General features: G+C 44.7%; 2 protein-coding genes across 3 annotated transcripts in view; one reads left to right on the forward strand and one right to left on the reverse strand.

Annotated features, from left to right (window-relative positions):
* The window catches only part of slc16a10 (solute carrier family 16 member 10), a 44,026-nt gene extending 40,854 nt beyond the window's left edge, over positions 1 to 3,172 (forward strand). Inside the window, exon 6 of the mRNA XM_079831884.1 lies at positions 1,177 to 3,172. Within this exon, the coding sequence (XP_079688010.1) occupies positions 1,177 to 1,409 (233 nt within the window). The 3' untranslated portion in view covers positions 1,410 to 3,172. The remainder of the gene's footprint in view (positions 1 to 1,176) is intronic.
* LOC307135436 (BTB/POZ domain-containing protein 9-like) overlaps positions 3,164 to 16,854 on the reverse strand; it is a 43,887-nt gene continuing 30,196 nt past the window's right edge. The window contains exons 10-11 of one of the 2 annotated variants that reach the window (XM_079831882.1): positions 14,256 to 14,334; positions 11,719 to 14,178 (exon numbers count right to left, since the gene is read on the reverse strand). In XM_079831882.1, the coding sequence (XP_079688008.1) occupies positions 14,110 to 14,178; positions 14,256 to 14,334 (148 nt within the window). In that variant the 3' untranslated portion in view covers positions 11,719 to 14,109. Of the gene's footprint in view, positions 3,579 to 11,718; positions 14,179 to 14,255; positions 14,335 to 16,854 lie in introns of those variants that run through there. The other variant, XM_079831883.1, reaches the window with a different exon arrangement.

Genomic DNA, 16,854 nt, shown 5'->3' on the forward strand with positions numbered 1-16,854 from the left:
ATAATATCTATATCGGTTGGGTTTGTTCCATGTGATATAATTAAATCTAGTGTGTGATTAAGACGATGAGTGGGACCAGTGACGTTTTGCTTGACCCCAAAGGAGTTTAATAGATCTGTAAACGCAGCCCCTAACGCATCATTTGTGTTATCTACGTGTATGTTAAAATCTCCAACAATTAATGCTTTATCGACGTTGACCAATAGATCTGAGAGAAAGTCTGCAAACTCTTTTAGGAAATCAGTATAGGGCCCTGGAGGTCTATACACAGTAGCCAAGGCTAGAGATAATACAGATTTCTTTCTTACATTTAATAGCGTAACATTTAGCACTAGTACTTCAAACGAATTAAACCTGTGACCTGTTTTCTGAGTAACATTAAGAATATCTCTATAGATTGTTGCAACACCGCCGCCACGACCAATCAGACGGGGCTCATGCTTATAACAGTATCCTGGCGGAGTAGACTCATTAAGACCGAAATAATCATCTGGCTTAAGCCAGGTTTCAGTAAGGCAAAGTACATCGAAACTATTATCTGTGACCATTTCATTTACAATAACCGCCTTAGGTGTGAGCGATCTAATGTTTAGAAGACCTAGTTTTAGAAATTGTTTTTGTTCACTAATATTGAGATTTTCTGGTTTAATCACAATTAGATTTTTCCTAGATCCTACATTAGATTTAATGTTTGACCTCACTAAACGAGGAATAGACACAGTTTCTATATAATGTTCTACATTGGTACTTATGTCAGTTAGGTTAGGACAGCAAATACTGTGATTTGGACTTTGACTTACTAGTCATATGGTGTGTAACGCCCTGGAGATGTTGTCCGACAGAAGAGCCGCTCCGATTCTGCTGGGGTGAAGGCCATCAGGACGGAAGAGCCTAGGTCGCTCCCAAAACAGATTCCAATTATTTACAAAGAGCAGCTTCTGTTCATTACACCATGACATTAACCATTCATTTAGAGCAAATAATCTACTGAACTTTTCATGTCCTAGTCGGTACGTGGGAAGCGGTCCAGACACGATAATCGTTGCTTCAGGCGATGTTCTGCGCACCGTCTCGATCCTAACCCTAACCCTAACCCTGTCTGAGAAGTCACACGCACACATGCACACACGAGCCACTGAGTCGAGCTGATGGAGCTGTGTGTGTTTCTGTACCCAGGGTACCTGAGAGACCGGCTGGGCGACTATAATGTGGCGTTTTACCTGGCGGGCATTCCTCCGCTCATCGGCGGGGCCGTGCTGTGTGTGATCCCGTGGGTGGAGGCGCGGAGGAAGAGGAAGGAGGCCGAGGCCGCGGACAAGACCACAGAGAACATGCTGGAGCGCAAGAGCGGCACGCCGGACAGCACACACACACAGACCAAGACCGAAGACCCTGAATCTGTGATCTGAGGAACCGCACGCGTGTGTGTGTGTGAGAGTGTGTGTGTGTGTGTGTGTGTGTGAGAGAGTGTGTGTGTGTGTGTGTGTGTGTATGTGTGTGAGAGAGTGTGTGTGTGAGTGTATGTGTGTGTGTGAGTGTATCCTGCAGGGACGGCCGTCAGACAGGGCTTCTACATGAATGTGACTCTTCAGCTGTGCATCTTTCAGATATTTGATATTTTTGTACTGAAGTTGAAAGGGAAGCGGTGTGAAGGTCACAGAGCCGTCCCTCGTGAAGCCCTGAAGCCTAACCGTCCTCAGAGACTCGCATCTTACTCCTATAATCCAGTGTTTTATATCCGACTGTAATCAGTCACTCGATGATTGTTTAAAGGGAAAGCCATATGTCTTCATTTCTTCCGGACCGGAAAGAGTGTAAGGAGTTGTGCAGATGAGCGCTTTAGAGGAGTGTGTGTGTAATGTGCCGTTTACAGGAGCATCTCCAGCACATCAGCATGGACATGATCTGGGACGGTTTGCTATGCAGTCAAATGCTATTTTTTTAATGGATGTTAAATCAGTGGTGTTCATTTGAGCCTGTCTCAGACGCCAGCGAGGCCTTGACTGAAAACACACACACACACACACACACACACACACACACACACACACACAGAGGTATGTTATTGAGTTATCACCTGGTCTCATCCATGACACGTATGGCAGCGTTTCCTCAGGACGCTCACATGATCAGCGAATCATATGAGTATTAATCTGGTCATGTGATCTACTCGATTCAGACGCTTCTGAGGCCACGTCCACACTAATACACTTCGTTTGAAAACACACCTTTCTCTCCGTTTGGCCCTCCGTCCACACTGAGAGGTGTTTGAAAACGAGTCATGTGACGCATATTGTACCAATAGATGTGTGTGTTTATACCGCTATTGTGCCAGTTATGTGCTATTCACTTTCACTCAGTCTAAAATCTGTTACTGTGCACACTTCACATCCCAGTCCTGCAAGGATGACAGGAAACACTCGCAAACCACGAGTTTCAGACCAAAGGAGTGAGTGAGGCTGGACAGAGGAACTGCAGTAACTGATGTGTGTATCGGCTCAGTGACGCTGGACTCAAGCACATCGGTTGGGTTTGGCGTTCACTGGCGTCTGTGTGGATGAGGAAACTCTAGTGTGGATGAGGAGCTTCTGGGAAACTCTAGTGTGGATGAGGAGCTTCTGGGAAACTCTAGTGTGGATGAGGAGCTTCTGGGAAACTCTAGTGTGGATGAGGAGCTTCTGGGAAACTCTAGTGTGGATGAGGAGCTTCTGGGAAACTCTATGGACTCTCCGTTTCCAAATCTATCGGAGAATGTAGACGCAGCCTCAGCGGATCGTAAACGCAGTGCAGCCCGTGTGTTTATAGAGTTTATTACATATGTACCTTCATAAGTGCCTTACAATATGATTATGATTGGACAGAGATGATGATTGGACAGAGATGATGATTGGACAGAGATGATGATGATTGGACAGAGATGATGATGATTGGACAGAGATGATGATTGGACAGAGATGATGATTGGACAGAGATGATGATGATTGGACAGAGATGATGATGATTGGACAGAGATGATGATTGGACAGAGATGATGATTGGACAGAGATGATGATTGGACAGAGATGATGATGATTGGACAGAGATGATGATTGGACAGAGATGATAATGATTGGACAATGAACACGTTCTACTCATTTCAGAGGAAACTCACCCCAACTCTCTTAACTTCATTGGTTTATTCAATTCTCTTTTTTTTACTTTTTGTACATGGTCATTTTTGTATTAGTTTTTTTAATTTATACTGTTGATGTAAATCACAGCTGCACACCAAACCAGAGCGGCTCAGCTTCCTGTGACCTCATATCCTGTGAGGTATGGGCTGGTTTACTCAGGGTTAGGATTGAGCTCAACACTAAACCTTCAGGTCTCCAGGAATGTATTGAAAATCTCTACTTGTGATTGTAACATTAAAAATGGCATTTTCTGAATAACAATAACAGCATATCCTCCACTCGCCTGAAGACGTGTTCTAGCTCTAGTGTTGGTGTCATCAGGTCCTGGATCAGCTCATCGTTCTGCAGTTTATTTGACTCACATTGATCTCATGACGCATGATTTGAGCTGTTGTACAACTCTTGCTATAAATGAATACAATAATAAAGAAAACATTATTGGTTTTATTAATGAAATGTTTGTATTGTTATTAAAGGTTGTCAGAATCATTTTGATAATGTCGTAGCACATTGACTAAAGTAAAGCAATGTGTGTGTGTGTGTGTGTGTGTGTGTGTGTGTGCGAGGCGTAATCCAATTACTTTTTCAAGTAAGTAGTAAAGTAACGCATTACTTTTAAATTTTACAACAAAATCTCTGCGTTCCTTCCGCTGAAGGTTAGAGCGGCGCCCTCTCCTGGACACGCGTGTTTACCTCAGCCTGACGGTTATTTCAATTTTGGTGTGAAGGGTCTTTTCACAAAAATTCACAAAATTATAACTTTTTTTGTTATAAAAAAATAAAAACACCCAGCCCAGGTGAGAAAAAATAACGCAGTTAGTAACTTTTTAAGGGAGTAAAACAATATTGTAATGTATTATTTTTGACAGTAATTTCCCCAACACTGTTCATCACTCGTGATATGAAGTTTTATAAATGAGGTCCTGGTCTTCTCTGGAGTGTTTCCAGTGAGACGGACGGCTCTTCAGAGTTTGAAACACACACATCTCTAAACGCTTGCCGTCTTTGAGTTAGACTGAAACTGTAGGATAAAAGCCTTAAAGAAGATGTAACACAAAATACTTTCAGAAGCTTTTACCAGATAACAAAAATATCTGTCCCAGTGTACAGGAAACACACACACACACACCCCTCTCTATCAAACACACACACGTCATGTTTCTCTGAAGCACAGTCCAGATTGAGCAATATATGAGGTACTGGAAAACACAGCCAGATCATATCAAGTATTAACAGAACCGCCTACAGAACAAGCCAATCAAGGGCAGAGAGAGTGTGTGGTTGTGTGTGTGTGTGTGTGTGTGTGCGCGCCGTCTCAGGCCTCACCTCTTCTTAGGGGCCGGAGCGGTGCGGGTGACGGGCCGGCCTCCATACATCGCCTTCTTCTCAGAGGGCTTCAGGATCTGCATCACACACACACATTAGACACACTTGTGTCTAAGACATAAAGGGTGTTTTTTAGACCATAAAAGGTGTGTGTAAGACCATAAAGGGCGTGTCTAAGACCATAAAGGGTGTGTTTTAGACCATAAAAGGCGTGTCTTAGACCATAAAGGGCACGTCTTAGACCATAAAGGGCGTGTTTTAGACCATAAAAGGCGTGTCTAAGATCATAAAGGGCACATCTTAGTCCATAAAGGGCGTGTTTTAGACCATAAAAGGCGAGTTTTAGACCATAAAGGGCGTGTCTTAGACCATAAAGGGTGTGTTTTAGACCATAAAAGGCGTGTCTAAGACCATAAAGGGCGTGTTTAAGACCATAAAGGGTGTGTTATAGATCATAAAGGGCGTGTTTTAGACCATAAAAGGTGTGTCTAAGACCATAAAGGGCGTGTTTTAGACCATAAAGGGTGTGTTATAGATCATAAAGGGCGTGTTTTAGACCATAAAAGGTGTGTCTAAGACCATAAAGGGCGTGTTTTAGACCATAAAGGGTGTGTTATAGATCATAAAGGGCGTGTTTTAGACCATAAAAGGTGTGTCTAAGACCATAAAGGGCGTGTTTTAGACCAGGGGTTTTCAAACCTGTCCTGGAGGACCCCCAGCCCTGCACATTTTGTATGTCTCTCTCATCTAACACACCTGATTCAACATAAAGGGCGTGTTTTAGACCATAAAAGGTGTGTCTAAGAACATAAAGGGCGTGTTTAGACCATAAAAGGCGTGTCTAAGACCATAAAGGGCGTGTCTAAGACATAAAGGGCGTGTTTTAGACCATAAAAGGCGTGTTTTAGACCATAAAAGGTGTGTCTAAGACCATAAAGGGCGTGTTTTAGACCATAAAAGGCGTGTCTAAGACCATTAAGGGCGTGTCTAAGACAATAAAGGGCGTGTCTAAGACCATAAAGGGAGTGTCTAAGACCATAAAGGGCGTGTCTAAGTCCATAAAGGGCACGTCTTAGATCATAAAGGGCGTGTCTAAGACATAAAGGGCGTTTTAGATCATAAAGGCCGTGTCTAAGACATAAAGGGCGTGTTTTAGACCATAAAAGGCGTGTTTTAGACCATAAAAGGTGTGTCTAAGACCATAAAGGGCGTGTTTTAGACCATAAAAGGCGTGTCTAAGACCATAAAGGGCGTGTCTAAGACATAAAGGGCATGTTTTAGACCATAAAAGGCGTGTTTTAGATCATAAAGGGCGTGTTTAAGACCATAAAGGGCGTGTTTTAGATCATAAAGGGCGTGTCTAAGACATAAAGGGCGTGTTTTAGACCATAAAAGGTGTGTCTAAGACCATAAAGGGCGTGTTTTAGACCATAAAAGGCGTGTCTAAGACCATAAAAGGCGTGTCTAAGACCATAAAGGGCGTGTCTAAGACATAAAGGGCGTGTTTTAGACCATAAAGGGCATGTTTTAGACCATAAAAGGTGTGTCTAAGACATAAAGGGCGTGTTTTAGACCATAAAAGGCGTGTCTAAGACTATAAAGGGCATATCTTAGACCATAAAGGGCATGTTTTAGACCATAAAAGGCGTGTCTTAGACCATAAAGGGCGTGTTTAAGACCATAAAGGGCGTGTTTTAGATCATAAAGGGCGTGTTTAAGACCATAAAGGGCGTGTTTTAGATCATAAAGGCGTGTCTAAGACTATAAAGGGCATGTCTTAGACCATAAAGGGCATGTTTTAGACCATAAAAGGCACGTCTTAGATCATAAAGGGCGTGTTTAAGACCATAAAGGGCGTGTTTTAGATCATAAAGGGCGTGTTTAAGACCATAAAGGGCGTGTTTTAGATCATAAAGGGCACGTCTAAGACATAAAGGGCGTGTTTTAGACCATAAAAGGTGTGTCTAAGACCATAAAGGGCGTGTTTTAGACCATAAAAGGCGTGTCTAAGACATAAAGGGCATGTTTTAGACCATAAAAGGCGTGTCTAAGACCATAAAGGGCGTGTCTAAGACATAAAGGGCGTGTTTTAGACCATAAAGGGCATGTTTTAGACCATAAAAGGTGTGTCTAAGACATAAAGGGCGTGTTTTAGACCATAAAAGGCGTGTCTAAGACTATAAAGGGCATGTCTTAGACCATAAAGGGCATGTTTTAGACCATAAAAGGCGTGTCTTAGACCATAAAGGGCATGTTTTAGACCATAAAAGGCATGTTTTAGACCATAAAGGGCGTGTCTAAGACCATAAAGGGCGTGTCTAAGACATAAAGGGCGTGTTTTAGACCATAAAAGGCATGTCTAAGACCATAAAGGGCACGTCTTAGACCATAAAGGGCATGTTTTAGACCATAAAGGGCGTGTCTAAGACCATAAAGGGCACATCTTAGACCATAAAAGGCGAGTTTTAGACCATAAAAGGTGTGTCTTAGACCATAAAGGACATGTTTTAGACCATAAAAGGCGAGTTTTAGACCATAAAAGGCGTGTCTTAGACCATAAAGGGCATGTTTTAGACCATAACGGGCATGTTTTAGACCAAGAAGGGCGTGTTTAAGATCACGAAGGGCGTGTCTTAAAGGGTGCGGCTGCGTTCCAAACTGTATATATAGTATGCAAAAAGCAGTAGGCGAGCGAATAGAGTCCGAAACCTTACTATTCAAAAAAAGAGTAGACGAGGACTACCGAGATGTGGACGTGCGTATACTAATGTATACATGTGTGTTTAAGCAACGTTAATCAGAGGTAACGTGATTGTTGTCTGATGTTACAGGAAAAGATGAGCACACTGGTGTGTTTGAGCACATTAACTATCTAGTGTACTTCAATTTTACTGTACCAATCTTTCTTTAACTCTGTTAACGCCAAGAAATCAAGCCGAGACTTGGCCTGATGGTGCAATAGGCTCTGAGTGTATAGTCCCATATAGAACTTTAACGGCCAATTAATAAGTCAAATGTGCTAAACTCTCACACAGCTTCATTAAACCTCTGTCAGATTTTAACGCATCCACACATCCTCTTCGTCAGATTTCGGCTCACCCTTTGCAGCTTCAGCTCTTCTGGGAAGGCTTTCAGAAGGTTAGGAGTGTGTTTATGGGAAGTTTTGACCATTCTTCTAGAAGCACATTTGTGAGTTCTCTGAGCTCCTGAGAGCGGCCCATTCTCTCACTAATGTGTGTAGAAGCGAACACACACACACACACACACACACACACACACACACACACACACACACACACACACGCTCCTGAGAGCGGCCCATTCTCTCACTAATGTGTGTAGAAGCGAACACACACACACACACACACACACACACACGCTCCTGAAAGCGGCCCATTCTCTCACTAATGTGTGTAGAAGCGAACACACACACACACACACACACACGCTCCTGAGAGCGGCCCATTCTCTCACTAATGTGTGTAGAAGCGAACACACACACACACACGCTCCTGAGAGCGGCCCATTCTCTCACTAATGTGTGTAGAAGCGTCTGCAGGTCTAGAGCTGGAGTTATACACCTGTGGCCATGAAGGGGTTGAACACCTGAACTCAGGGATGTGGAGGGGCGGCTCAATACTTTTGGCAATATAGTGTGTGTCTATTATTTACCATTTTGGAGAAGTAAAATTTAAATATGTGGTATCAACAACTAGATCATTTACACTTTCACAGTTTCATCTGGAATGTGGTTCGAGTTATCGGCTTTTTGCGAAAGGCAAGTTGAGATTATGTCTCAAGGTTTTTATACGCTCGTTCTGATCAGTGGCAGAGCGTTTGGACCAATCACAGAAACCACCTATGAAAGGGTTTTTTGCATCCATATTTGACCTAAAGAACCACGCCCCCTTGCGACATTTGACCCCCCCTGTGGACCTCAGGTTGGGAAGCACTGCTCTATCCAGATGTCCAGGTGTGAATAGTCCCTCATTCTCAGTGAATCGGCCCTAAAGTCTTCAGTGTAGATGCATGACTAGAGTGTTGCCGGTTACACGCTAAATTCAAAACATAACTCATTAATATGCATTTATTGGAAATCAACACTTTATTGATGAGTGAGTTCAGCAGATACAAACAAGAGAAATGTGCACCGCTTCAAAATGACACGTCTATTTACAGCCGTACAAAATGTGCACCTGTAGTGTCTGTACAGTCACGACCCACATCCAATCCAGATCAAACACAGTCATGACCCACATCCAATCCAGATCAAACACAGTCACGACCCACATCCAATCCAGATCAAACACAGTCATGACCCACATCCAATCCAGATCAAACACAGTCACGACCCACATCCAATCCAGATCAAACACAGTCACGACCCACATCCAATCCAGATCAAACACAGTCATGACCCACATCCAATCCAGATCAAGCACAGTCATGACCCACATCCAATCCAGATCAAACACAGTCATGACCCACATCCAATCCAGATCAAACACAGTCATGACCCACATCCAATCCAGATCAAGCACAGTCATGACCCACATCCAATCCAGATCAAACACAGTCATGACCCACATCCAATCCAGATCAAACACAGTCATGACCCACATCCAATCCAGATCAAACACAGTCATGACCCACATCCAATCCAGATCAAACACAGTCATGACCCGCATCCAAACCAGATCAAACACAGTCAAGACCCACATCCAATCCAGATCAAACACAGTCAAGACCCACATCCAATCCAGATCAAACACAGTCATGACCCACATCCAATCCAGATCAAGCACAGTCATGACCCACATCCAATCCAGATCAAACACAGTCACGACCCACATCCAATCCAGATCAAACACAGTCATGACCCACATCCAATCCAGATCAAGCACAGTCATGACCCACATCCAATCCAGATCAAACACAGTCATGACCCACATCCAATCCAGATCAAACACAGTCATGACCCACATCCAATCCAGATCAAACACAGTCATGACCCACATCCAATCCAGATCAAACACAGACATGACCCACATCCAATCCAGATCAAACACAGTCATGACCCACATCCAATCCAGATCAAACACAGACATGACCCACATCCAATCCAGATCAAACACAGTCATGACCCACATCCAATCCAGATCAAGCACAGTCATGACCCACATCCAATCCAGATCAAACACAGTCATGACCCACATCCAATCCAGATCAAACACAGTCATGACCCACATCCAATCCAGATCAAACACAGTCATGACCCACATCCAATCCAGATCAAACACAGTCATGACCCACATCCAATCCAGATCAAACACGGTCATGACCCACATCCAATCCAGATCAAACACGGTCACGACCCACATCCAATCAATCCAGATCAAACACAGTCATGACCCACATCCAATCCAGATCAAACACAGTCATGACCCACATCCAATCCAGATCAAGCACAGTCATGACCCACATCCAATCCAGATCAAACACAGTCATGACCCACATCCAATCCAGATCAAACACAGTCATGACCCACATCCAATCCAGATCAAACACAGTCACGACCCACATCCAATCCAGATCAAACACAGTCATGACCCACATCCAATCCAGATCAAACACAGTCACGACCCACATCCAATCCAGATCAAACACAGTCATGACCCACATCCAATCCAGATCAAACACAGTCACGACCCACATCCAATCCAGATCAAACACGGTCATGACCCACATCCAATCCAGATCAAACACGGTCACGACCCACATCCAATCAATCCAGATCAAACACAGTCATGACCCACATCCAATCAATCCAGATCAAACACAGTCATGACCCACATCCAATCCAGATCAAACACAGTCATGACCCACATCCAATCCAGATCAAACACAGTCACGACCCACATCCAATCCAGATCAAACACAGTCATGACCCACATCCAATCAATCCAGATCAAACACAGTCATGACCCACATCCAATCCAGATCAAACACAGTCATGACCCACATCCAATCCAGATCAAGCACAGTCATGACCCACATCCAATCCAGATCAAACACAGTCATGACCCACATCCAATCCAGATCAAACACAGTCATGACCCACATCCAATCCAGATCAAACAGTCATGACCCACATCCAATCCAGATCAAACACAGTCACGACCCACATCCAATCCAGATCAAACACAGTCATGACCCACATCCAATCCAGATCAAACACAGTCACGACCCACATCCAATCAATCCAGATCAAACACAGTCATGACCCACATCCAATCCAGATCAAACACAGTCACGACCCACATCCAATCCAGATCAAACACAGTCACGACCCACATCCAACCCAGATCAAACACAGTCACGACCCACATCCAATCCAGATCAAACACAGTCATGACCCACATCCAATCCAGATCAAACACAGTCATGACCCACATCCAATCAATCCAGATCAAACACAGTCATGACCCACATCCAATCCAGATCAAACACAGTCATGACCCACATCCAATCCAGATCAAACACAGTCATGACCCACATCCAATCCAGATCAAACACAGTCATGACCCGCATTCAATCCAGATCAAACACAGTCATGACCCACATCCAATCAATCCAGATCAAACACAGTCATGACCCACATCCAATCCAGATCAAACACAGTCACGACCCACATCCAATCCAGATCAAACACAGTCATGACCCACATCCAATCCAGATCAAACACAGTCACGACCCACATCCAAACCAGATCAAACACAGTCATGACCCACATCCAATCCAGATCGAACACAGTCACGACCCACATCCAATCCAGATCAAGCACAGTCATGACCCACATCCAATCCAGATCAAACACAGTCATGACCCGCATCCAAACCAGATCAAACACAGTCATGACCCGCATCCAAACCAGATCAAACACAGTCATGACCCACATCCAATCCAGATCAAACACAGTCATGACCCACATCCAATCCAGATCAAACACAGTCATGACCCACATCCAATCAATCCAGATCAAACACAGTCATGACCCACATCCAATCAATCCAGATCAAACACAGTCATGACCCACATCCAATCAATCCAGATCAAACACGGTCATGACCCACATCCAATCAATCCAGATCAAACAGTCATGACCCACATCCAATCCAGATCAAACACAGTCATGACCCACATCCAATCCAGATCAAACACAGTCATGACCCACATCCAATCCAGATCAAACACAGTCATGACCCACATCCAATCCAGATCAAACACAGTCATGACCCACATCCAATCCAGATCAAACACAGTCATGACCCACATCCAATCCAGATCAAACACAGTCATGACCCACATCCAATCCAGATCAAACACAGTCACGACCCACATCCAATCAATCCAGATCAAACACAGTCATGACCCACATCCAACCCAGATCAAACACAGTCACGACCCACATCCAATCCAGATCAAACACAGTCATGACCCGCATCCAATCCAGATCAAACACAGTCATGACCCACATCCAATCCAGATCAAACACAGTCATGACCCACATCCAATCCAGATCAAACACAGTCATGACCCACATCCAATCCAGATCAAACACAGTCACGACCCACATCCAATCAATCCAGATCAAACACAGTCATGACCCACATCCAATCAATCCAGATCAAACACAGTCATGACCCACATCCAATCAATCCAGATCAAACACAGTCACGACCCACATCCAATCAATCCAGATCAAACACAGTCATGACCCACATCCAATCAATCCAGATCAAGCACAGTCATGACCCACATCCAATCCAGATCAAACACAGTCATGACCCGCATCCAATCCAGATCAAACACAGTCATGACCCACATCCAATCCAGATCAAACACAGTCATGACCCACATCCAATCCAGATCAAACACAGTCACGACCCACATCCAATCCAGATCAAGCACAGTCATGACCCACATCCAATCCAGATCAAACACAGTCATGACCCACATCCAATCAATCCAGATCAAACACAGTCATGACCCACATCCAATCCAGATCAAACACAGTCATGACCCACATCCAATCAATCCAGATCAAACACAGTCATGACCCACATCCAATCCAGATCAAACACAGTCATGACCCACATCCAATCCAGATCAAACACGGTCATGACCCACATCCAATCAATCCAGATCAAACACGGTCATGACCCACATCCAATCCAGATCAAACACAGTCATGACCCACATCCAACCCAGATCAAACACAGTCACGACCCACATCCAATCCAGATCAAACACAGTCACGACCCACATCCAATCCAGATCAAACACAGTCATGACCCACATCCAACCCAGATCAAACACAGTCACGACCCACATCCAATCCAGATCAAACACAGTCATGACCCACATCCAATCCAGATCAAACACAGTCATGACCCACATCCAATCCAGATCAAACACAGTCATGACCCACATCCAATCCAGATCAAACACAGTCATGACCCACATCCAACCCAGATCAAACACAGTCATGACCCACATCCAATCCAGATCAAACACAGTCATGACCCACATCCAATCAATCCAGATCAAACACAGTCATGACCCACATCCAATCAATCCAGATCAAACACAGTCACGACCCACATCCAATCCAGATCAAACACAGTCACAACCCACATCCAATCCAGATCAAACACAGTCACGACCCACATCCAATCCAGATCAAACACAGTCATGACCCACATCCAACCCAGATCAAACACAGTCACGACCCACATCCAATCCAGATCAAACACAGTCATGACCCACATCCAATCCAGATCAAACACAGTCATGACCCACATCCAATCCAGATCAAACACAGTCATGACCCACATCCAATCCAGATCAAACACAGTCACGACCCACATCCAATCCAGATCAAACACAGTCACGACCCACATCCAATCCAGATCAAACACAGTCACGACCCACATCCAATCCAGATCAAACACAGTCACACTGGAAGACTACTGGAGTTCAGAGAGCTTCAGACGAACTATCAGACTCTCTGTAGGGCCATAATCACACACGTACAAAAGTGGAAGGGAAGTCTAGAAATACAACACTCAGAGTAAAATATCAATTATTCTTTGTTTCAATAAGGATCAAATACAATGTGCATTTAATACGTTTGGATGAATCATTAAAACTCAACAGAATAAGTGTTTCGGTCCCTCAGCGCCAACACAGAATATATTACAGCAGAAAACATCCCTTCAATAAATACTTCAGATCAACTGACGTTTACAATATCAAGAAAATTATCTACCAATAAATAACACTTAAAATGAACAAATCAGACAATAAAACACAGATGAAATACTATGCGATAGCTTATTGAGGAGCCGCCCACTTCTGGTCAGGAGCCGCCCACTGGGAGCCGCCCACTGGGAGCCGCCCACTGCTGGTCAGGAGCCGCCCACTTCTGGTCAGGAGCCGCCCACTGGGAGCCGCCCACTGGGAGCCGCCCACTGCTGGTCAGGAGCCGCCCACTGGGAGCCGCCCACTGATGGTCAGGAGCCGCCAACTGGGAGCCACCCACTGCTGGTCAGGAGGGCTGGTGTCCCGGGCCTAACTCCAGCTGTGCGGGACACTCGAAGTGCACACAGTGAAACACCTGCGGGATCATGGGAAGAGCTCAGGTCAGCTCAGGGCTCTGATTCTGCAGGTCAGGGTTCAGCTGGACGCTCTCACCTCATTGGCTGTGTTGTGTGTTCCCACGATCCGAATGAACGCCGCCGCCTGTTTGTCAAACGTGAGCGTCTGCCAGGATCTGCGAGATTACAGATGATGTCACATTACAGAAAGCGCACACTTCCTCCACACACACACACACACACACACACACATGCAGAAAGGTCGTCGACAAATGTATTTGGTCATAATTTCATTAATGGACTGAACACTAGCTGTGAGCGCGTTGTTGTGTTGGAGCTCCGTCGCATTGATTCATAATCCTTGATTTTCTTCTTAACACTCGCTTACAAACGAATACTTTCTATTGTTTACAGCGTGTGAACATATCTCCGATACGATTCTCTATAAAAAACAATCGGATTGCTTTGATATCGCTACTTATATCCGAACTTCCGCTACTAGCCGTAGCCCGCTAGCATTGCACGCGTGGTAACTTATTTACACCCGGTAACCACTGAAACCTACAATTCACCATCGTAGCACATCTGCTACAATGGCGAATAACTCGGATGTGTGTCTAATGTTACCTTTGAGTGCAGGTGAGGACACGTTCGAGCTGCATTCGGTGCAGTTGGAGTTGGAGTCGTTGGAGAAGCAGATTCGCGGCCTTCTAGACAGACAAGCCGTGCTGAGAGAGCGACGAACAGCGCTTGAAACATCGCGCGCCGATGCTCTCAAGTCAGTGGATAGTAACATTTTGACTCCGACCTCGTCTCCTCCGCGTGTTTCTCTGCACAGGACCCAAGCACCCAGGACGCGATCATCATCCCTGGCTTCGCTCACTCCGGCACCGACACAGCACCATGGACCCTGGGTGTTTCCACAGCGGAAGACGTGAGCCAGGACCAGAGCGAGGACCTCTCCGCCCCTCCCGGTCTTCGAGATCTCCACCCGGAACCGCTTCTCCCCTCTTCGCGAGACGGAACGCGACGCTGTGGTCATCGGTACTTCCATCGTCCGACATGTCCACGCTACCTCAGGTAAAGGCAAGGTTATCACTCACTGCTTTCCTGGTGCTCGTGTTCTCGATGTCGCTGCGCAGGTTCCCGAACGGTGACGAGCGCATCGGAGCTGTCGTGCTGCACGCGGGAACGAACGACACCAGGCTGCGGCAGACGGAGGTTCTGAAGAAGGACTACAGGAGCCTGATCGAGACGGTGCGCAGAACATCGCCTGAAGCAACGATTATCGTGTCTGGACCGCTTCCCACGTACCGACTGGGACATGAAAAGTTCAGTAGATTATTTGCTCTAAATGAATGGTTAATGTCATGGTGTAATGAACAGAAGCTGCTCGTTGTAAATAATTGGAATCTGTTTTGGGAGCGACCTAGGCTCTTCCGTCCTGATGGCCTTCACCCCAGCAGAATCGGAGCGGCTCTTCTGTCGGACAACATCTCCAGGGCGTTACACACCATATGACTAGTAAGTCAAAGTCCAAATCACAGTATTTGCTGTCCTAACCTAACTGACATAAGTACCAATGTAGAACATTATATAGAAACTGTGTCTATTCCTCGTTTAGTGAGGTCAAACATTAAATCTACTGTAGGATCTAGGAAAAATCTAATTGTGATTAAACCAGAAAATCTCAATATTAGTGAACAAAAACAATTTCTAAAACTAGGTCTTCTAAACATTAGATCGCTCACACCTAAGGCGGTTATTGTAAATGAAATGGTCACAGATAATAGTTTCGATGTACTTTGCCTTACTGAAACCTGGCTTAAGCCAGATGATTATTTCGGTCTTAATGAGTCTACTCCGCCAGGATACTGTTATAAGCATGAGCCCCGTCTGATTGGTCGTGGCGGCGGTGTTGCAACAATCTATAGAGATATTCTTAATGTTACTCAGAAAACAGGTCACAGGTTTAATTCGTTTGAAGTACTAGTGCTAAATGTTACGCTCTTAGATGTAAGAAAGAAATCCGTATTATCTCTAGCCTTAGCTACTGTATATAGACCTCCAGGGCCCTATGCTGATTTCCTAAAAGAGTTTGCAGACTTTCTCTCAGATCTATTGGTCAACGTCGATAAAGCATTAATTGTTGGAGATTTTAACATACACGTAGATAACACAAATGATGCGTTAGGGGCTACATTTACAGATCTATTAAACTCCTTTGGGGTCAAGCAAAACGTCACTGGTCCCACTCATCGTCTTAATCACACACTAGATTTAATTATATCACATGGAACCAACCCAACCGATATAGATATTATACCGCAAAGTGATGATGTCACTGACCATTACATGGTAACTTGCATACTGCTGAAATCTGTCATGTTGCGCCACGTTATCGACCAGGCAGAACAATCCTTCCAACCACTATAGATAGATTCTCAAATACCTTACCTGATCTGTCTCAGCTGCTCAGTGAACCCAAACAAACAGATGAACTAGAGGAAATGACTAGCAGTATGAGCACCATTTTCTCTAGTACATTAGAAATTGTTGCACCAATTAGATTAAAAAAGGTTAAAGAGAAAACTAAAGCACCATGGTACAACAGTGCTACACATGTTATCAAGAGAGAAACTCGTAACTTAGAGCGTAAATGGAAACAAACTAATTTAGAGGTCTTTAGAATCGTG

This window comes from Gobio gobio (assembly GCF_949357685.1).
Source record: "Gobio gobio genome assembly, chromosome: 12".
Classification (NCBI taxonomy): Eukaryota; Metazoa; Chordata; class Actinopteri; order Cypriniformes; family Gobionidae; genus Gobio; species Gobio gobio.